Source organism: Rousettus aegyptiacus, unplaced genomic scaffold (genome assembly GCF_014176215.1).
Source record: "Rousettus aegyptiacus isolate mRouAeg1 unplaced genomic scaffold, mRouAeg1.p scaffold_m13_p_13, whole genome shotgun sequence".
NCBI classification, from domain to species: Eukaryota; Metazoa; Chordata; class Mammalia; order Chiroptera; family Pteropodidae; genus Rousettus; species Rousettus aegyptiacus.
In genome coordinates, this window is record NW_023416288.1 from 24,662,599 (window position 1) to 24,683,423 (window position 20,825).

The window sequence follows — 20,825 nt, forward strand, 5'->3', positions numbered from 1 at the left end:
CTTTTAGAGAGTTTACATAACTTGACAAAGGTGACCCAGCTTATAAGGTGGACCTGTAATAAAATCCAGGCTTCTTAACTGCAAAGCCCAAGCTATTAACCATTATGCTATATAATGGGATGACTCCAAAATTAACTCTTCTAACTCATATTAATTAAATAACTAAACATTTGCTATGCAAATTAAAATTAAGGATTCATCATTCTTTTTTTACACTGGGAAAATAATTTTTCTTTTTCCTACAAAGAGTAGGAAGAACCTGTACCTCCAAAAAACTGTTTTTATGAGTAACTGTAGGAACATGCTATTTTTTCATTAGAAAAAATTGTATAGGGGAAAGAAGTTACTCATTAAAAATTTTTGTAGTGGAATAAAATTAAATGCTTTTGTTTTATCTCAGTCCTTTATAAGTTTGACTCGTAAGCTACTTTAATTTGATAGGTAAAAAGCGGAAGAGATTCTGATTCTCAGTATCACAAAATAAAATTTTGAATGCTTAAATTGAAATGGAAATAAGCAATTGGAATAGAAATGGAACTAGGATACTCTCTTTGCTTAATAATTTTGAAAGGCAGAAATCTTCTTGAAGAAATGCAGCCAAGCGAAATAAAATGTGGTCTCATAACAGTTTGGCATTTTTTCTTTTTTTCTATTTTTGATTTAACTTATATAAACTATGAATTAGCACTGTTCCCTATATGTGGTAGAAATTACATATAGAATTACTTTTTTTTAATTTTTCAATTACAATTGACAAACACTGTTATATTAGTTTCATATGTACACCAAAGTGATTAGACATTTATATAACTTATGAAATAATTACTCTGATGTATATCTAGTACCCAACTGATACCATCTGTAGTTATTACAATATTATTGACTATATTCTCCATGCTGTACTTTATAATAATTTTCTAGTCTGGCACTTTTTAAGAGAAAACTTTCAATTAGTAATACAATATAGTTAGTGACTATTAATCTTGTTTTTTTCATCTTTTACTACTTTTGTGATTTTATATTTTAACACATTTTATTCCTTTAATTTGGTTTCCTAATGTACTGTGAAATTATTATTCACAACGTAATTTTATAAGTTTCAATATATCTTTTATATATTTAGTTATTTTGCTTACTTCATTCTGCATTTTGTTTGTATACACACTCTTTTACTGATGACCCGTTTTTTCAAATGTATGTCTAATCTTTAAAAATGACAGCTTTCAGTTCTGTAAATCATAACTCTTTCTTGCATTTTGTTTTTAAGACATTATCTTTATTTCCTTGTTACATGTTTTGATGTTGTTGTTTATTCTGTTGATCTTTTTCCATCTTTTTTTTGAAGGTATAGATAATTAATATTCTTTTTTATTTTCTAAATAATGTTTTCAAAACCATACATTTACCCCTATTCATTGCTGCATTAGCTTTGAATTATCTCCTAGAATGAGCAGCACACATTCTGCAACAATTCTTTATATTTTCTTAGTTCTACTTGCTGCACTGCTCTGATGTTCTTTATTTCTTTCAAATACTTGTCTATCCACAGGGAAAATTTGCTCCAAAACATGAATTTGTTATATAGCTTATTTATCATTACCTCAGTCTCCTCTTGAAACAAAATATTGCTTACCCTTTCTAGAGCTGACTTTCTTTGGCAATTTGGCCATTATACTCACTTAGCTTTCTCAAAGAGTGAGGAAAAATAAGAAAGGATAAAATTTGAAAGAAGTTTCAAAATTTAAAACCGCATGAAAGGTATATATTCTTCACAATGGCAACAACAAATTATAAACTGAGCTGTTACCAGTCTTCCCAGATTTTAACATTACATCTCATAATTTTCAACTACTACATATGTAATAGAAGTAAATTCCAAGAATAGAAATCATGTTCAATGTATTAATATTGTTAAAAATTACATATATACTTATAAAGATTAGAAAATATATATATGAAAAATTTAAAGTGATTATACAAAATATAATTTTTTTGTTAATTTTATATATTTTCTAAATTTTCTTCAGTTATCTGTACTAATTTAGCAAATAGAAAAGAAACAATAAATGTTGGTAAATAATGCCGATAAAAATTAAAACCGAATTAAAAACCATTTCTCTTGTAAAGCGTCAATATATGTTTTTAAATCCAAATTACACATTTTCCTACCTGAGCCTGGCCTACAAAACCGAGTATCTTCATGTCTGGTAGACATTTATAAGTTCAATATTAAACTTTATTATTTTCAGAAGAAGTGTTGTGCCAAACCAGAAGCTGAAGAAACGTTCTGTTAGAGCTTTTAAAAATACATATCTTAAAAGGAAAATATTTTCAAATTTATTCCTATCTATCTTGAAATAAAGCTGTAAAGGCCTGTGATTTCAGGGAAGGACAAAAATATCTAGAAGGGGAAGCTAAGCATGAAAATAGAACCAGCCAAATTGCTCAATACAGACCCATGTGACATGAGATGTCATGGTAAGAGATAATCTGACCAAAATGAAGAAATGTCAGACCAGAAATCAAGCCTTAACATTCAAATCTAATTACCCTAAATGCTGAGGTTAATTACATAGTTTCCTTTTCTTGGGCCTTAGTTATCTGAATAGCAAGATGTGACTATGGACTGAATAAAGTCCCATCACCTCTCAATTTCTCTGATTTCGTATTTATTTAGCTATGAGGAAATTGGCTATTCAATAAATAGAGAGCTATAGAACTACAATCACCATTTGAAAGAGTATCCTATATGATTAAATATCTAAAGTGCCAAAACAAAGCTATAAAATGACCCTACAGCCTGATTAGTGCCAACTTCTCAGGATCGCATGGATCCTGGGCTCTCTTCTGGTTCATCCGTGACCATTCTGAGAGCACTTGTGCAGTTATTTTTGTTGTTGTAGTTTGAAGGCTTCGTCTCTTTTTCTTCAATAATAGGTGGCTGAATTCTGTCTCTGATCTCTCAATTAATGCCTCTAAGGAATACAAATGGGAGTCAATGAATTTAAAATATTAAGGTCCTTTTAGGTAAGAAATAACATGTGTGGAGAAACTACTGACACTTATGAATGACAGAAAGCTTTTTATTGGTGCAACAATAACATCGATTTAATTTTGAGGTTGGTGAGAATATTAATAACTAAGAACTGAAAGCAGTAAATAAATAAAATAATATCATCAGGGTTATGTGGAGGTTATCAAGCACTTATTTTACAAAAACAAAAAAAAAAACAAAAAAAAAAACAAGCAGTTATTTCCAAAGCTAATTTAAACCAGATGCAGTTTAAAACTCAAAGTAGTTTTCCAAGAGAAAACTTTGCCTCATTCAGGAATTTCAGAATAGCTTTCAGAATTATTCAGCTGTGCAGATATATATGCTGTATTTTTACCTCCTTCTGTATGACAAATATGTTTTTAAAACTTATTTTCAAAACAAGTATTTTGCCAATCATATATATCATTGCTATATATTTTAAATTAAAGGTAAATGTTATCCCACAGCAAATAATAACTAAAGTTTATTGACCACATTATACAAATGTTCTAGTTACTTGTTGTGCCCTTTTATACAATATCCAATTTTACCTTTACAACAATTCACACATTCTACATTATGCATTGTGCATAGATGGTGAGGTCAAGGAGTTTACTAATTTACCAAAGGCCACACACTTACAAATGGAACATCTGGAAGTCAAACCCAGGTAGTTTTGGGTTTTATCAAAGGCAAAGTCCAGATTTCTAACTACTACATCCAGTGCCTCTAAGAGTTATTATAGACATGCAAAGGGCAGGAAATAGATTTCAAGTGTCTTTTCATCTCTAATTTTATCACTGGAACCAACTGTGCTAAACTGTATTTCCTAAATTACAAAGTATTTGACATGTTCATTTATCTACAAAATTTGACATACAAAAACAAGCTAAGTCGAAGAATACTTTTTCAATGTTTTCTAGGATAATAAAAAGATAATAGCCATTTTTTAATGATTATCGAGAAACATTCCATTTTTTTACTGGTTGAAACACAAAGTTAAAATGTTCAAATTTTAAGCAATCTTCCTTTATTGAGGTAGAACTGTAAACTTTTTTCTATTTCAATTTCATCACGAAACCTTTAACCTTCTCTTATAAAAATGGGCGGAGCACTTTCTGTAGAAAAGGATCACTTTGAATCTCCTAATCCCAAAAGGAAAAATCAAAGACCATATAAATTACAAATCTGCCCTGATCATCCAAATGACCAAAAAATTTAACTTTCCGATGACCTTTTGAGAGATGTCACCCTTCTCTTAAAAACAAGCTTAATTTGCTCAGATGACAAGAGAAAGAATCCTGCTAGTTACATTGTTAACTAGAAAGCCTGCTCAGCGGAGACATCTAGAGCTGTTCTCAGCCTCTCGACATTCGCCTTCAGATTTTAGTACTTATCATTTAAAATGTTTAATCATCATGAACTTTCAAAATAAATATTACTAATTTTCAGCTAGTATTTTAATATCGAAAATTCTCCCTAAAATGAATGACTCCTTCATTTATACCCTATCAATAACATTAATCAATTTCACTCTCTAATTGTTTTCTATGCTGTCTTTTGGAAATTGAAAAACAATTTTTTTCTCTTCCTTTATGTAGTTACTTGAGTATAATAAATACTCATTACTTGATTATAATAAATACGAGTTTAATTTTGAAATTGCTCAATGACGAGGAAAGGAATGTTTATAAACAGATAGACAGGAGCGGCCCAACACAAACTTGTGGAAGAAGAAAACGCTCCAAGAATTACCACACATGGAAAAGCAGCCCCCACCTGCCAGTTGTTTTGGAAATGGGTTCCATGGATCAGGCCGTCCCTCATCCTGAATGTGACTGGCCTTTTGGACTGGTATCATCTACTCTCTAAATGTATCCAGCCATGGAGCTCTAAGAAATTTATTTATTCATACATACTTCAGAAGGCAATTATAGTAAAATGATTTTTAAAACCACATAAACCCAAGTTTATTATTGTTTTAAGAAAAACTTTTGACAATGGAGAATTTTAATCTTATACAAAAGTTGGCTTAAGAAAATAGTGAAACCCTATATGCCCATAATTTAATATCAATCATCATTATCACTTTGCAAACTTCGTTTCATTCATTCCTCCTCAGCTTTCTTCCTGGGGTATTTCAAAGTAAATCCCAGACATTGTGTCACTTTGTTCATAAATATTTTATTTTATCTCTAAATGAGAATGAAATGTTTTTATCTTTTTTTACTTCTTATTTTAAAGAAATAAATAATAGCATTTTTGTCATTATTTAAATAATAAAATATTGCAATCACATAATAAAGGGCATAAATGCAAGAGGATAGTAACTAATACCATCGGACAAAATATAGCTAAAGGAAATAAACAGTTTTCTCTATTTTTTCTGCCGTCTCTTAAGATTTACTACTCACCAAGCTGTTTCCTGCTTGTTGTTGCTTTGATCCAATAAGTAACTATGTTTACTGGGTCATAATAAGCATTAAAACTTAATAAAAAGAAAGGCTAACATAAATACAACATAAAGAATATCATTTTTAATGATTATTTGAAACTTTTGTAATGATAGCGTCTAAGGCTGCAAGATTTCAGGTCATAGAAACAAGTATTTGTCTACACATTCTTAAACCAGATGGTAATAAAATAGCAAATCAGTAACTCAGATTTTAAAATTCATGTGAAACACTTCCTGAGTTTACAAGTCATGTAATACAAGAGATTTTTCTTTTCTTTTTATCACATAAGCTAGAAGAGTATACTACAGAAAAAAAAAAAGAAATTAGAACAACTATGTTCTTCTCCAATAATTCTCTTTGTGCTATTCTTTAAAGCCCCCAAATTTAGTTAAATCTCTACATAATTGTTTATTATAATAGTTCTAAGATTTATATATTGATACACCAACATTTAAAAAGATCTCACTTAAATATAGATAGATGATCTAGATAGAAAGATAATAGATTTTTAATTTATTTTATTTTGCTATTTTTATTTTGTTTTGCTTTGGGGTTTTGAATCTCAATTGCACAAAATTGAATTGATTGTACTCCTTGGTTCATGGCAAATTTTTATTATTAACCAGCAAACCTTCCCTATTTTGTTTTATTTCATGATTTTTTTCTATTAATTCTTCCATCATCAATTCCCGTCTTACCTTCCCTAGCAGTTAATGTACACTCTTCCAATCCACATTCCACATGGTTCACAGTAATTTGCAAATATGGGCATCCAGGAAATTTGTTTTTATTAATACATGTGTATTTTTAATGGTAAAAATGGCATCATATTCTAGTCTTACTATTTTATTCAACTTTATTGTTTTGAAATCTACTTATTCTTCTGTTCCTTCCATATTGTTTGTTGGCTCTGATACTGCATAGTATTCCTCTCATGTATGTCCATTTACCACATGTTACTTACACATTTATCTATTTTTATACTTCTAAGTTGCCCATAAATTCTTTTTAGTATGATAAGCTTTTGTGGACATCATCGTACATGTCTCCTTGTGCATCTGTGAAGAGCGTCTCTGGAATACAAACACAAAAGTGGAATTTTGGGGCACAAAGTACATGGCTGCAGTTTTCACTTAATACTGCCAGATTGCTCTGCATATGGCTACATCGTGTTAGAGCTGCCTCTCTCACTATTACATGAGATTTCTAATTTCTCCACATCCTCACCAGCCTTTGATGCTATCTTTCTAATTTATGAAAATCTGATGGCTATAAAATAGTGTAACAAAAGCAGTAGAGTTGTAGTGTTGGAGTAGTTAGGTGTGTGGACTCAAAGTCATTTCACTTGGATTCAGATTCCAGCTCTATCACTTAACACTTGAGTAACTTTCTGTTTCTGTTTTCTATTTGTAAAATGAGACAATAATTATACCTAGTTTATAGAAATGATGTAAGGATCAGAACGGTTATATTTTAAAAGCACTTAGAATAGTACCTAACCATAAAAAGTACTCAAATATTGGCTGTTTATGCAGTTCTTCTAATGAATAATAAGGCCTAAATCAATGAGTACTGTTCACATATTTACTCCATATACTTACACTACTTTCCTATAAAGTTCCTTGATTTATTCTGGCTGCACCCTTTTTATTTGTATAGATTCTTAATATCCTTAGTTATTTAATGACATTGAAAAGATTTTCATGCAGTCTACGACCTATGATTTAATTTTGTCTGTGTTGTCCTGTTTTGAGGCCATATCTTTAGTTCAATGTAGTCAAAGATATCATTTTTTCCCTTTATATTTCATGCTATTTTTGGTATTGTTTTAAAATCTTTTCTTCTACTCTGAAATTGTAAACACATACAATTTTGAATATTTTAGTTCTTTTGAATTTGAATTTTATTTTATGTCACATTATTTTAATCAATGGATAATTTTGTTCAACTTTCTTATCAGTTCTATTAGTTTGTTAGTAGATTCTTAGACTTCTTTTCATTTTAAGACTATCATATGCAAATATTGGGTTTTGATTGTTTTCTAGCAATTCTTAATATATTTTACTACTTTTTCTGATCTTATTTCATTGTCCAAGATGTTCAGTACCCTGTTAAACTGTATCGAGATTGTGGGATTCCTATTGTTTTTTCCTATTTCTTTTACTAATCTTAAATGAAATCCTTCTAGTTTCCGTTTGATATGTCATTGCTATAATTTATTATGTCATTAGATTAAGAAAGTTTCCTTTTACCTAGTTTTCTCCTCATGCCAGATTCAGACTACAGAGCTCTCTGAAATATATAAAATAAAATATCTTCAAAAATCCTTCCAGTCAATGTGACTTGTTCATAGAAACCTACGATTTCGGGGAAGCCTCAAAATACTGAGACAAAGGGAAGCTAAGAGTGAAAGGAGTACCAGTCAAATCGCTTAATTTAAACTTATATAAGGAGATGTTGAATCAAGAAGAGAATTGGCTAAGGAAGTAATTTCTGGTCATCAAGAAGAAAATCTTCAAGCCTTAGCTCTTTCAAAAAACCTGCCATTTTGGTTTAGGTGAATTAATGAACCTTATTTTTATAAGTATTAGTACAACAGAATGATCTGATCATGTCTGATTTCCATCACACAGTTCTGACATTCAAATATCCTTAGTATTGTTGACATATTCTTTGAAAACATGAAGTTATTTCTTGAGAACAAGCTGGTAGAGTCAGGGCTGCAAATAAAACTGAATGTTAAGTGTGATTTTTAATTAACAGATACAGTTAGAAAAATCAAACCAAAAAAGCTGGTGTAGTCTCAAATAGCTTTAATCTCAATTTTATATTTTTAAATTGGAATTTTCCTCAGATCTCTATTTGCATAAATATAAGCTTAAAGCAAAAGTTCATATTTTAAAACATAAATCTCTATGAGATCTTGCGTTCTCAACCTTTCTTTTGTCAAAAGCATTCTCTAAAATGTAAACTTCTAAAGTAATGGTTATGCATTCTCTCAATAATCTCACAAGGGTTAGCTATTTTCTATAAAATAATAATAATAATAATATAGTGGTAGCAGTAATAATAATAATAATAAATATTTTACATATAATAAAAATATTAAGAAGAAAGTATTGAATTAACTTGTCATGGTAAGCAGATTTACAAAATATAGGTTATTTATCAAAATAGCAAACATTCAAGATGAATAAAACCTCACCTTAATATTGTGTCGTTACTAAGCTATGGACAAAAAAGTGGTCACATACCAACTCTGACAAGCTCAAGGGAGGCCAGCATGTCCGGCCCTATAAGCTCAAGGAACAAAAGTAACCATATAGGATTATCTGAACATAAAATTCCTAACTAAACGTTTGTCATAGCCAGTACTCATGTCGTAGGCCTGTAGCTTCCTTGACAAAGGTTAATCTCTTCTGTAAGTGAATCTGTCTATTGTCTTTTTGCACCTTAGGTAACATACCCATGGAATGTCAGAGTAATCCCTTTTCCAGACCCCTCAGGGAACAACCACCTGCACCAAAACAGGAAACAACAGAATCCTCCATTGTTACCTTGTTTTCCACATACCATCTCTACGTGCTGTAATAGTTAATTATTAACGATCCTATATTCCTCAATGTAAACAAAGTACGTGTCTCTATTTTACTTTTTTTCCAATCCCAGAGATTTATCCACTTTGCCTTCTCTCGCCCCTTTGATTTGGCACCAATGGATTTCAAATAATCCTCCATATGTTTCCTCCTTTGATTCTAATGTATAAATTAAGCTATAAAACTGCCATTCTCCAGAGCATTTTCTCAATCTGTCGAGCTATTGCTTCTTAGCATTTGTCAGTTTAGCTCAAGTAAACTCAAAAGAATTCTCTGCAGGTTTGGACACTATACACCGACAATGCCTTTATTTTTATTTGTTTTAACTAGTAATGGGTTTATTTTTTAATAAATTAATACATAAATTTTAATTTTTCTCAGTTTTAATTTTTTATTAAATTTATATTGTGACAGTGATTAATAAAATTATATAGGATTCAATGTACAATTTTATAATAATTCATTTGTATATTGCATTGTGTGTTCACAATACAATATACAATTCTAATCTCCTTCCGTCACCATATATTTGATCACTGTTACCCTTTTCTACTTCCCTGTTTCCCCTCTGGTAACCAGTTAACTTTTGTCTGTGTCTATGAGTTTTTGTTTGTTTGTTTTTCTTATTCATTTGTTGCTTTCAGTTTTCTATTCCACATATTAATCACAAGAAAAGCTAAAATACTGTCATTTGCAACAACATGGATGAATCTTGAGCTTATTATACTAAGCAAAAATAAATCAGACAGAAAAAATTGAGAACCATATGATTTCACTCATATATGGGACAATACCTTTACACTTATAGTATGTGTAATTTTAAAATAACTTTCTCTTTAGTGAAAGAGACAGTCCTAGATCCTGATTGAAGCTTTTTAAAACAATGGGTGAATTAAAAAAAATAAGTTTATTTGTGCAGTATGGACAAGAAGGATGAAAATACACTTCCTTAGTGTATATTTTCACTTTTAATCATCACTTAGCTTTGATAAGTACTGGGGCTAAGAGCCCTTGCTGCTTATTAATTAACCATGCTTATTGATTGTGTTCCCTCGGTCTTTGACATACATTGTATCTTTTAATCCTCAAAGCACTCAAGTCTTCTGAATCCAGGTTCCATGTTTAAACCCTCAAATCATTTCATAAATCAAACACAAGTTAGCAGGATGTGGTGGCTAAAATATTAATAATAACACTTTTCCTTCTACCTTCTCAGTTCTTAGAGCTGGGCTAATAATCAAATTAAAACAGATTAATAGGAGAAAATCAAATTTTTAATAAGTGCACACGGGGAATTCAGATAAGCATGAGAATTCCAAAGACCATGAGGCAACATTGGGTATATATGACATTTGTGAAAAGGAGGAGTGGAGGAATTGGGTCATAGATTTTAGAGGTGAAATGGACGATTTTCAGGTAATTGAAAAAGAGCACAACATACATGGCAGGCAAACTCTTGCTAGGCTCCCCAGAATCAATGGGGCACAGAGGGTATGTAGCTAACAGGCTGTCTGCGTGAAGCCTTATTTACCATACTTTATTTAAATCAGGCTAAAGTGAATACTCTAAGATTTCCTTCCTGAAGCAGATTTTTCTGAGTCTCTTCTGCAGGAAAGGGCAGTGGGTCAGTTTCCTTCTGAGTTTTCTTTCTTAATAAACATATTAAAATCAATATCCCCACAAGGCAGCTTCAGGGTGGCAAAATTTTGGCTCCCTTCACATCCTAGAAGAACACCTACCTTGAATTCAACCACAGGCCCCATACCTCAAACCTCCTGACTCATGGGAAAAGACTTATTCACCTTGGCTATTTCTACCTGGACTGAGAGAAGATTGGTTAATTGATTGTTTTAATGTAATTTAAACCAAAATCAACTATTTAACCACATTTTTTTCAATATGTATTACCATAAAGCTAGGGAATACAACAATTAGACAGAAGTCTCTGAGTCAGCTTGCAAACTTGTGAGAGAAAACACAGTTCAGAGTGTGGTAACTGCTATAAAGCAAGAGCATATTGAAAGCGCATATTGAAAGCACAGAAAATGCTGAAATTTAGTGAAGCCGGGGGAATAATGAGGATAAAGATGTGTATCTTTAGCTAAACCTTAAAGAATTGGTAAAACTTCAACAGATAGATAATGGAAGAAGGGTAATAATATGAAGGAAAGAAAATGATCTATTTTTAAGAACCTAGGAGACTAAAGAGAGAAAAAAAGGCAAGGAAAGGAAATAGGCATTCAGCTTTACAGACTTGTTTTTTTTTTTTAATAGGAAATAAGCAGTTCTTAATTGAACTAGACTTAGAAACATTATTCTTACACAACTAGATTTGAAGAAGTGAATTAACCACTCATCAATCTCAATTGTTTACAGTTAGTATATGCGGGCACCATTTCAGGTTTATATTTATTTACCTAGTTAATACAACAGTCCTAGCAGGTAATTTCTATCAGTTCCCATTCCATAATTTAAAAAAAAAAAAAGAGACACAATTATGTTTGGTAAATTGTTCAAACTCAATCAGCTGAAAAGTATAGTGGCTAGGATTCAACCTAGGTCAAGGCTGTACTGTCTGTACTGTAAACTAGGCCATTTCACTCCACTGCATGTCTCTCCTGAAGATGGGAATCAGGGAAATAATGAGAGTGGGCAGCTAGGATGGATTTGAGAAACATTTTGGACATCTTAGTTGAATGAACATGGAGATAAAATGAGAGTGCTGAGTCCAAATTAAATCATGCTGTTAGTATTAGGAAGACTAGGAGAAACATGTTTGGAGGCAGTTCTGAGACTGTTTTGAGCATGCTGAACCTGACCTTGGCAGGATCAATCAGGTAGGTACATCTTGCAGGGAGATGCAAATTTGAGTCCAGAGGTTTCTTGGCCAGGACAGAGCTAGCATGATAGGAATGAGGCACATGCTTCAGGCACAAAATTTAAGGAAGGTGGCAAGGTAAAACAAACAAACAACAACAACAAAAAACTTCAAGATCAATAATATTGTGATATAATATGTTTTGAAATATCAAAATTAATGTCCAAAATTATGAACCAAATATCAAAATTTTAAGTAAAGGAAGATTAGTATTTTTCCTTTAAGGCCTCAGCCAGCCTCCAGTATGATTCCATACAGCATTATTCACAGTTCTGCCTTTGTTCAAAATTTTGCTGTTTTTATCATAATTTATCAGATTAATTTTGATATTAAAAAAATACGGCCTCAAAATAGTATTGATCTTGATTACCAAGTTTTTTGGTGCTTCCTAACTAAGCATATGCCTCACTTAGTCCTGGCCTAAGCACAAGGGGATTCCACTTATCTATACTGAAGTTCTTTCATTTCTTCACCAAAATGAAATTGTTCCTTTTTATTTTTCTTTCCTATAAGGCATTCCTTCACTAAAAGGAAAAGAATTATCACTAAAACTGAATTTGTGGTAACTGTGATTTTCAAATTACCTTAAGCTCAGAATATCAGTTCTCATATTTTTTCCCTAGAGAAAGGAAGAGGACAAATGATTTCCACTTAATGGATGAGGAAACCAAAATGTATATTGGCTCAGTGATAATGCTAAAATTAAACTTCTTGGTGCTGGATACAACACACTAGAGAAGCTTCTCATGTTGGAAGAAAATGAAAATACAAAGTGCTCTTATGTGAACAAATCTTGGATAAATAATTTGGATTGAAAGAATAAGTTTTTGTAAAGAGCATTTGCTTTTGTATTAGACACAAATGGGCTTGAATTCCTCTTTAATCACTCACCGGTTGAGTGACCTCTGACAAGTTTCAATGTCTCAGTTTCCTCATCTGTAAAATGAGCCTTACACACCTGCTTTTCATTGTCTGGGTGGGGAGGGAAGAAGAAAATGTAGTTCTCAATCAGGATCTCAACTGATAACAAATGACACACACACACAACAGGATAATTTTAGGAGATTTTTCCTAAGTGGCAGGTGAAATGGAGATAAATTTTATTGGACACCATATGCTTTCGATATGTATATATATTTACCATAGTCAATGTAATACATTTAAAAAATCAATTAAGGAAAAATTAGAACTACACATTATTAGAGATTTCCAGGGACTCTTGTAATTTGGAAAACAGTGACAGAAATTAACCGTACATGCATAAAAATCATCTTTATCACTATACACCATGAGAGAATTGGTTTTTCAATAATAGAAATTTTTTTTGGCCATATCAGCTTCAGTTAAACGAATGCAAAATAAAGAGTAAGCCTCCATCCGTATTTTACAGTGCTTTGTCCTTGCTGGAAAAGTGAAAATGGTAGAGAAAACAGTGAGAAAATTAGCACATTGAGGCCAGGTAACAGGAAACACACAAGGCAGGCCGAGCATTATATCACAGCCATCAAAAGCCCAACCTGAGAACACTCCGGAAGGACAGCTGCTGCTTTTTCGGAAACTTTCTTGGCCAAAGGTCGCGGGCGGGAAAAAGCTTAACCACAACTCCTGAACCCCTGGGGATGTACAGAGTTCTCTTCTGCGGATGGACCGCCAGCCTTCCAGGTTTCATCCTTTCTAGAAACTTGACATGCTGTTTTTCAAGACTTATTCAAACGGGGAAGATCAAGGCAGAGAGAAACTTCTGCCCAAGAATGGAGAGACTGGTCAATGAAATGATGGCGTTGATGATTAGGATGATTATTATCTAAATAGCCAGTTTTCTGAAAACGATGCGCCAACCAATTTTTATTGTTAATCTTTTCCATCAGTTGCCAGAGAAAACGTCTTTTCTCGGAGGAGGCTTTCCCAGGTGTTTCTATTAACTTCCTCCGAATCTCAGTTTTTAGAGACTCGGATTCCTGTTATTCCCGGAAAGGTCGTAGAAGTTTGATACTGGGCTCTGCGCTCCCTCTGGGAAGGGATGTGTTCCTTGCAGGCAACAACTGCCTGGGCACTAAGTCCCTCCCGTTTCGGGCCCCGCCTCTCCGCAAGGCGAATCCTATAAAGGGGAGGCGAGAAGGGTTCCTCGGGACGTTCTTGGTTCAGTCCAACTCCTGGGTCGACAAGGTCCCAAACCCTCTCTGCCGAGCATCGCGTGCCGGAGCCATGGCGCAGGAGCTGTACCACGAAGAGTTCGCCCGGGCAGGCAAGCAAGCCGGGCTGCAGGTTTGGAGGATCGAGAAGCTGGAGCTGGTGCCAGTGCCAGAGAGTGTTTACGGCGACTTCTACGTCGGGGATGCCTACCTGGTGCTGCACACGGCAAAGGCGAGCCGAGGTTTCACCTACCGTCTGCACTTCTGGCTGGGTAAGGGCCGCGGACGACCCGACCCCGTCGCGCCCAGCTCGGGAAGAGGGGAGACCACGGCGGGGGACGGGAGACTGAGATGTGTCGGTTTGGGGAAGGGAAGTCGCAAACGGGGCTGGCCTGGAGACCTGTCGCAGCAGTCGCGCCCCCGCGGAGCTGGCCAGCATCTCCCCCACCAGAGCCCGCTCCTGCAAACGCGGGGCGCAGCGAAGTCTCCAGCAGTCTTAGCCCACAGACTTTGACCTTTGTCGTGTCCGTCTCCTGGGTTTTGGAGCTCGTTTCTCTAGCTGGTTCCTCCCACTTTCACCTTCCAGCTCCAAACCTCACTCTCTTCCATGGCCACTGCTCGTTGCACCGGGCGCTGGCCAAGTTCCTCTAACCTGCCGACAAGTTCAGTCCTGGTTTCCCTGGCAGGGAGGAGATGAAGTCAGACAAGTTTGTGGGAATCAGCTGCAGCTGGCGAGTTGTTTTGTGTTTTAGTTAATGCTTTTTTTTTTTTTTTTTTTTTTTTTTGCCTACTTTAAATCAGGTCTCTCTTGCACCACACTGCTCGCAGGCGTGACTAACAAATTCCTCTTTATTAGGATGCTGGCCACCTTGGATGGAATAAGGAAACAAATAATTTAATAGTTTTATATGGCCTATTTATTTAAATGAGCCGATTTATTGTAATTATTTTTAAACTTACTATGTAGCTGTTCGAGCAAGGACAAAACGGCTCTTTCAGCAGTAATTATTTTGGGCTGCACTCGGGCCAGGCTGTCAGGACACTGGGCCTTGTGTGTTCTACTTTTTTCACCTTCTACTTTTACTCGTAAACATCCTGAATGTCCAGCCTCTCCTGGGATCCTGAGCCAGTGGGCACACCCCATCTAACAACGTTCTGATTATCTGAACCTCATTGCCTTCTTTGAAAACTATCTTGCCTCCCCTGGACCTGTGTTTTTTATTTTTAGTTTTACTCCTGAGCATATGGGGAAAAAATACACAAAACCACATACACATGTTTTAAAGACTGTGAAAGCCATTATTTTTATTTCTAACAGTTGAAGATTTTAAGAAAGAAAACAGTAGGAAACATTGAGAAGTGATGTTCTCAATATTAGTCAACGCTTAGAGTAGACACTCCAAATGGCAAATACATAGAGGAAGAAAAGACTGTTTTCATTACAGCTTTTGATATTAAAATTTTGTGCTTGCTTGAGGATATTGAGGCTGAGTTCCAAACTCACTTTGGTTGCCCATTGTAATGTCACTCGCTATTCCTAATATAGTGATCCATTTATATTTTATACCTGAAAACGCCGAAGCTATAATATATAACCCTGTTCATGAATGAATGATGCCAGATATAATAATAATGTCCTCATCTTGGTCTTTCTATCCAAAACTTGGATCTGGAATGAATAAAAGTCTCTGAAATGTTACATTTTTCATTTTGGTGAATTGAAATGTGAAAGAACTTCATATCTTGCTCTAGACAACAGTTGAGTTTGACTTTGTCAGAAGATTGCAAGAGCTTTCGACAGTTTTTTAACTTAATAGGTTCATTCTCATTCAAATAAGGTATTTAAGCACTATGTTTTTTAAGGTTTACAGAGAATCATAATTAATTATTCATTTAGTGCTCACTAATTTAAAAAAATCTAATAGAAAATACTTTGAGTAGAAACATAATCTTAAAGATTTGCTAAAACTAAAGTTAATAGTGTGTTAATTAATGTTTATTTCTTCAGTAATTATTCAGTGTGCCCAGAATTTTATAAGGCATTTTTACATATGAATAATTTATGAATCTTTCTGAAAGTTTATAATCTCAAAGGTACAATAAAGCAAAACATGATGCAACACAGGTAAAATGTGATAAGCACTGTGAAAGAGACACTCAGTGGTTAGGGTAATCAGAGAAACCTGGATGAAAAGGAAAATGAGGGTAATTGGGAACCATCTTGCGTTAAGAGAAAATCATGAGGAATTTGGAAAAGTTTAGAGTAAAATAGTCAAAAGGACTTTAGATAGATGGAATTGTTCAGCAGCTCTTCCTACTTCTGTTTCCTGAAACAAGCTGGATTTCATATATTTCATATAAAATTTACTACTTAAAGATTTAAATTCAGATGAATTCATGAGGATTAATAAAACAGATTGAGAGAGTTTTAAGAGGGAGAGCTGAAAGTTCAAGGGAAAAGTTTGACTAAAAAAATATCAGTTGGAAGGAAGGTGAAAAAGAGTGAAGTTAAAATCAAACTTGGTTGAAAAAGGTGCATAGGGGGAAATGAAATAAACCTAGTATGAGGAAGAAAGGGGCAAAGGAAGAAGTGGTACGTGAAATCAGAGAGTAGAGAGTCACCTTTCCTGGTCTCTCCCTCAGTGTCTTTCCATAATTCCCTTGCATATCTCAAATCATTTCATTTTTCTATTTTTCTTTTTATTTACAAAGTAAGAATTTGTATTAGTCCTTCCTAAAAACAAACAACAAAAATGTCAGCTTTGTACCTAGTGGTTTAAATGCATCCACCCTCTGTTTCTGGGTACTTATAGCTTTGTGTCCATGGTCAGGAATGGATGATAAATCTACTCTCTGTCACACTCCAGACCTATGCTACAAAAAACCCCACCCTCACCATTTCTCCTTGTCATTTTTAAACTTTACAAAAATATGTTTGAGAGCAACAAACATTTATGGTATAACTTCTCTGTGGTAGACTCTTAATTCCTATAGCTGTTTAGTGAATATTAATATCAAATAACAACAGTTATTCTTCCTAACTTATTTTTTTTTTCATCAAGATTGTTTTACCTATTCTAGGCCCTGTGCCTTTTCAGATAAATTTTTTAATAAACTTGTATAATTTATAATAAACCCTGCTTTGATTTTGATAGGAATAGCATTAAGCCTGTAGATCATTTTGGGGGAAAATTGACATCTTTATTGTATTGAGTCTTACAATCCATGAAAACTGTATCTGTAAATTTATTAAGGTCTTTGATTCTTTTCATCACAACTTTGTAATTTTTAACATATAAGTATGTACCTCAGTATTTTAGTTTTGGGGAGTGATTGTAAATGGTATTGTGATTTTAACTTCAATTTCTGAATGTTCATTGTTTCTATATAAAAATGAGACTGCCTTTTGTTATTGACTAATCTTTACTATCTTGCTGAATATACTTATTCTGGGAATTTTTTTTTTATTTTATAAATTCCTTAGGATTTGCTATGTAGATGATTCTATCATCTCTAAATAGAAACAATAGAAACATATTTTTTATTCTCTTTTCAATCTGTATGTTCTTTTTTCTTATTGTAGTGGTTAGAAATTCCTGTATGATGTTGATTAATAGTAAGAGTAGACGTCCTTGCCTTGTTCCTGGTTTTAGAAAAAAGCATTCAATATTTCACCAGTAAGGACTATGTTAGCTGTATGTTTTTTGTAGATGCTATTTATACAAATTGAGGATGTTCCCCTGTATCCCTAACTTGGCAAGAGTTTTTATCATGAATAGAATGTTTGATTAACCTAGTTATCAAATCTCCCTTTCAATTTATATTTTTTATATAAAACATCACATCCCAAAACAATTTTAGGAAGTTTACAGCATATATACAAATATAAAATAATGTAACATCATATTAAATAACGCAACACAAAACAACATATCATGAAAGACATCGGTAAAATTAGCATAGCAAAAATAAATGAAGCAGAATTCATACAGAAAATTTCTGAGCATGTGCTTAAATTTCATCATGATACAGCTGAATTTAATTCTAGTTTTGACAAAGGCTGATATTGGCTTCATTAAAACCTTTCAGTCTCTAGAGCAGCAGTCTCCAACCTTTTTGGCACCAGGGACCAGTGCTCCTATGAGAATCTAATGTCTGATCTGAGGTGGAGCCCTGGAGGAGGCGATGCTAGTGCTGGGGAGCAGCAGCAAATACACATAAAGCTTCTCCAACTGGCCCACCACTCACATCCTGCTGAGTGGCCCAGTTCCTAATAGCCCATGGACACTTACCGGTCCACAGCCCTGGGGTTTGGGACTCCTTCTTTAGAACAAGGACCGGTTTAGTTATAGTGGTATTCCTTGATCTAGCACAGTACAGAAACATCAACAAACATAATTTAACTTCTAATTTAAATTAATTCATTAATTGCATGCATTCATTTACATCTACCTGAAGAGATTCAGGTTTCGACTTGTACTCAAGAATGTTTATGCCAAATACATCATCCTTAATACTTTTGATATTAACCTTGATTTAAGCTTCTCTTTTAAAGCATCTCTGTATAATCTACATCTATGCATTTACCCGTGTTCTCATTTATGGATGGAAGAATGGGCAGAAGAATGACACCAGAGTTATTTTGGACTGCAAAATTATATCTGTGTTTTTTTATGTGTGTTACATAATTTCCTTTGACCACAGCAAGTTTTCAAAATTTATATCATGTCAAATCCTCTTTTAGCTACTGAGAATATACTTGCTACCCAGGTCCCCTTTGAAAGTGAGGGCTGAATTATAAAGAAATCCATTTCTTTCTTCAGTAAAGCTGATGTCCTTTCTTCAACTTTGGTAAATATTCTGAACTGGGTTTTCAGGTGAACTATGGTATTGCTACAGCTTCTAAACTTTTATGCATCAGTTATCCATGGAGGAAAATAACATATGCCTATGACCACAAAGTTTTACAGCTGAGAATCTGAGTGTGTGTGTGTGTGTGTGTGTGTAGTATTGTAGTTTAAGAGCCTGCGCTTCAGAGTCATAGAAACATGGCTGAGTCAGTCTTCCAAAGATCAACTTTATGACCTCAGAGAAATTACTCAGCTTCTCCAAGCATCCATGTCTTTTGTCGTAACATAGTAGGAAATAGTTTCTGCTGCGTGGGGTGGCTTGAAAATTAAATGAGATCATTTAGGTAAAACACTAGCACAGGTTCTGGCCCATAGCAAGGGTACTGTAAAGTGTAAATGTTACCTATTTTTTATTTCTAGAATCATTTATGATTTTTACACCGTTCAGATGTATTAAGGGTTTTAAAGTGTTTTATTTGAAGTCCCCTCGGGATGGCCCTGGCTGATTTTCATGTACACTAAAGACGTTGGTTCTTCAGAATTGGTATTTCAACCTCAGTGAAGTTGTCTGGATGTGATCTGTATTAGAATTCTGAAAATTAAATGTCACTTGTGTCTTAAATTTCTGGGATAGTACTCCATAAACTGACATTCAATAGATGTTAGCATGCTGATTGAATTTCTTTCCAATTTCCTTCGGAGAACATTATCCTGTACAAATAGGTAGTGAAGTGGGACATTGGAACTCAAACTTAGGGAAAGGTCAAGTTGCATACATTTCCCATTCTAAAAACCACTTGCTTTTCAGAAGTTGTTTAGCTATTGCTTATGATATATATATTTCTTACAAATAGTATCATATTTGATGCTTAAAGATTAATGCTAATAGACTAAAATGATTGTAAAATGTTTTCATAGCTTGATCTTATTGACTACCAAATGAATCTAAATCTTACTAGAATATATCATTGTATCTTCCTAAGAATATTATGACAATGGTATTTCGTTTTTAAGAATTGGAAAGCATGAGCAAAATAATCATTTTAGTTAGCATAAAAATAATATTTTATATTTCACCATTTCTGCTAAAAGATTATTCTTTGAAGACGATTTGTTGTGTTGACATATAATTCAAAGAAAACTCCTAAATTTTTTTATATCAGAAACTCTACCTTTATCCTTTTCCTTGTTTGATAAATGAGATTCTGTCATTTACTGTTTCAGGAAAGGAGTGTACTCAGGATGAAAGCACAGCAGCTGCCATCTTTACTGTTCAGATGGACGACTATTTGGGTGGCAAGCCAGTGCAGAGTAGAGAACTTCAAGGCTATGAGTCTACTGACTTTGTTGGCTATTTCAAAGGAGGTCTAAAATACAAGGTAAGTGGTTCTCACAAATGATCTTCTTTCTCTTCCTATCCATCCATACCTCATGTCTTCATAGAACAAAAGTACATTAAGGGTAGAGTTTTTTGTTTTTGTTTTAATCCATTTTGTTTACAGTACCTGTTTTGAGTATAGGTACTCAATAAATGTTTATAGAATGTATAGGACAATATGTGAACTATTCTTGATTTCATTTATTAGGTTAATTTTTAATAAAGTTAAGAGCTTTCAGTTGTATTTTTCCAAGGAATTATTAAAGTGAAGTTACTTCAATAATTAAATATTGGTAAATTGAGAATCAGTAGTTTTTGTTTTGCTATTCTAGAAAATCTCGGAATTTGCTACAAGAAACCATGACTTGAGAACCTCAATTATTCTGGAATATCTAAATATAGCATTTATAACAATTATAACTACAATTAATACAAAGAACTACACACATATTTCCCATATAGTACGGTTTAATCTTGGAAACAATAAATGAAACAATTGAG

General features: G+C 33.5%; 1 protein-coding gene across 1 annotated transcript in view; it reads left to right on the plus strand.

The window, feature by feature from the left end:
- The first annotated feature begins 14,067 nt into the window (after positions 1 to 14,067).
- Positions 14,068 to 20,825, plus strand: part of SCIN (scinderin) — a 64,241-nt gene continuing 57,483 nt past the window's right edge. Inside the window, exons 1-2 of the mRNA XM_016160750.2 lie at positions 14,068 to 14,368; positions 20,171 to 20,325. Of these exons, the coding sequence (XP_016016236.2) occupies positions 14,170 to 14,368; positions 20,171 to 20,325 (354 nt within the window). The 5' untranslated portion in view covers positions 14,068 to 14,169. The remainder of the gene's footprint in view (positions 14,369 to 20,170; positions 20,326 to 20,825) is intronic.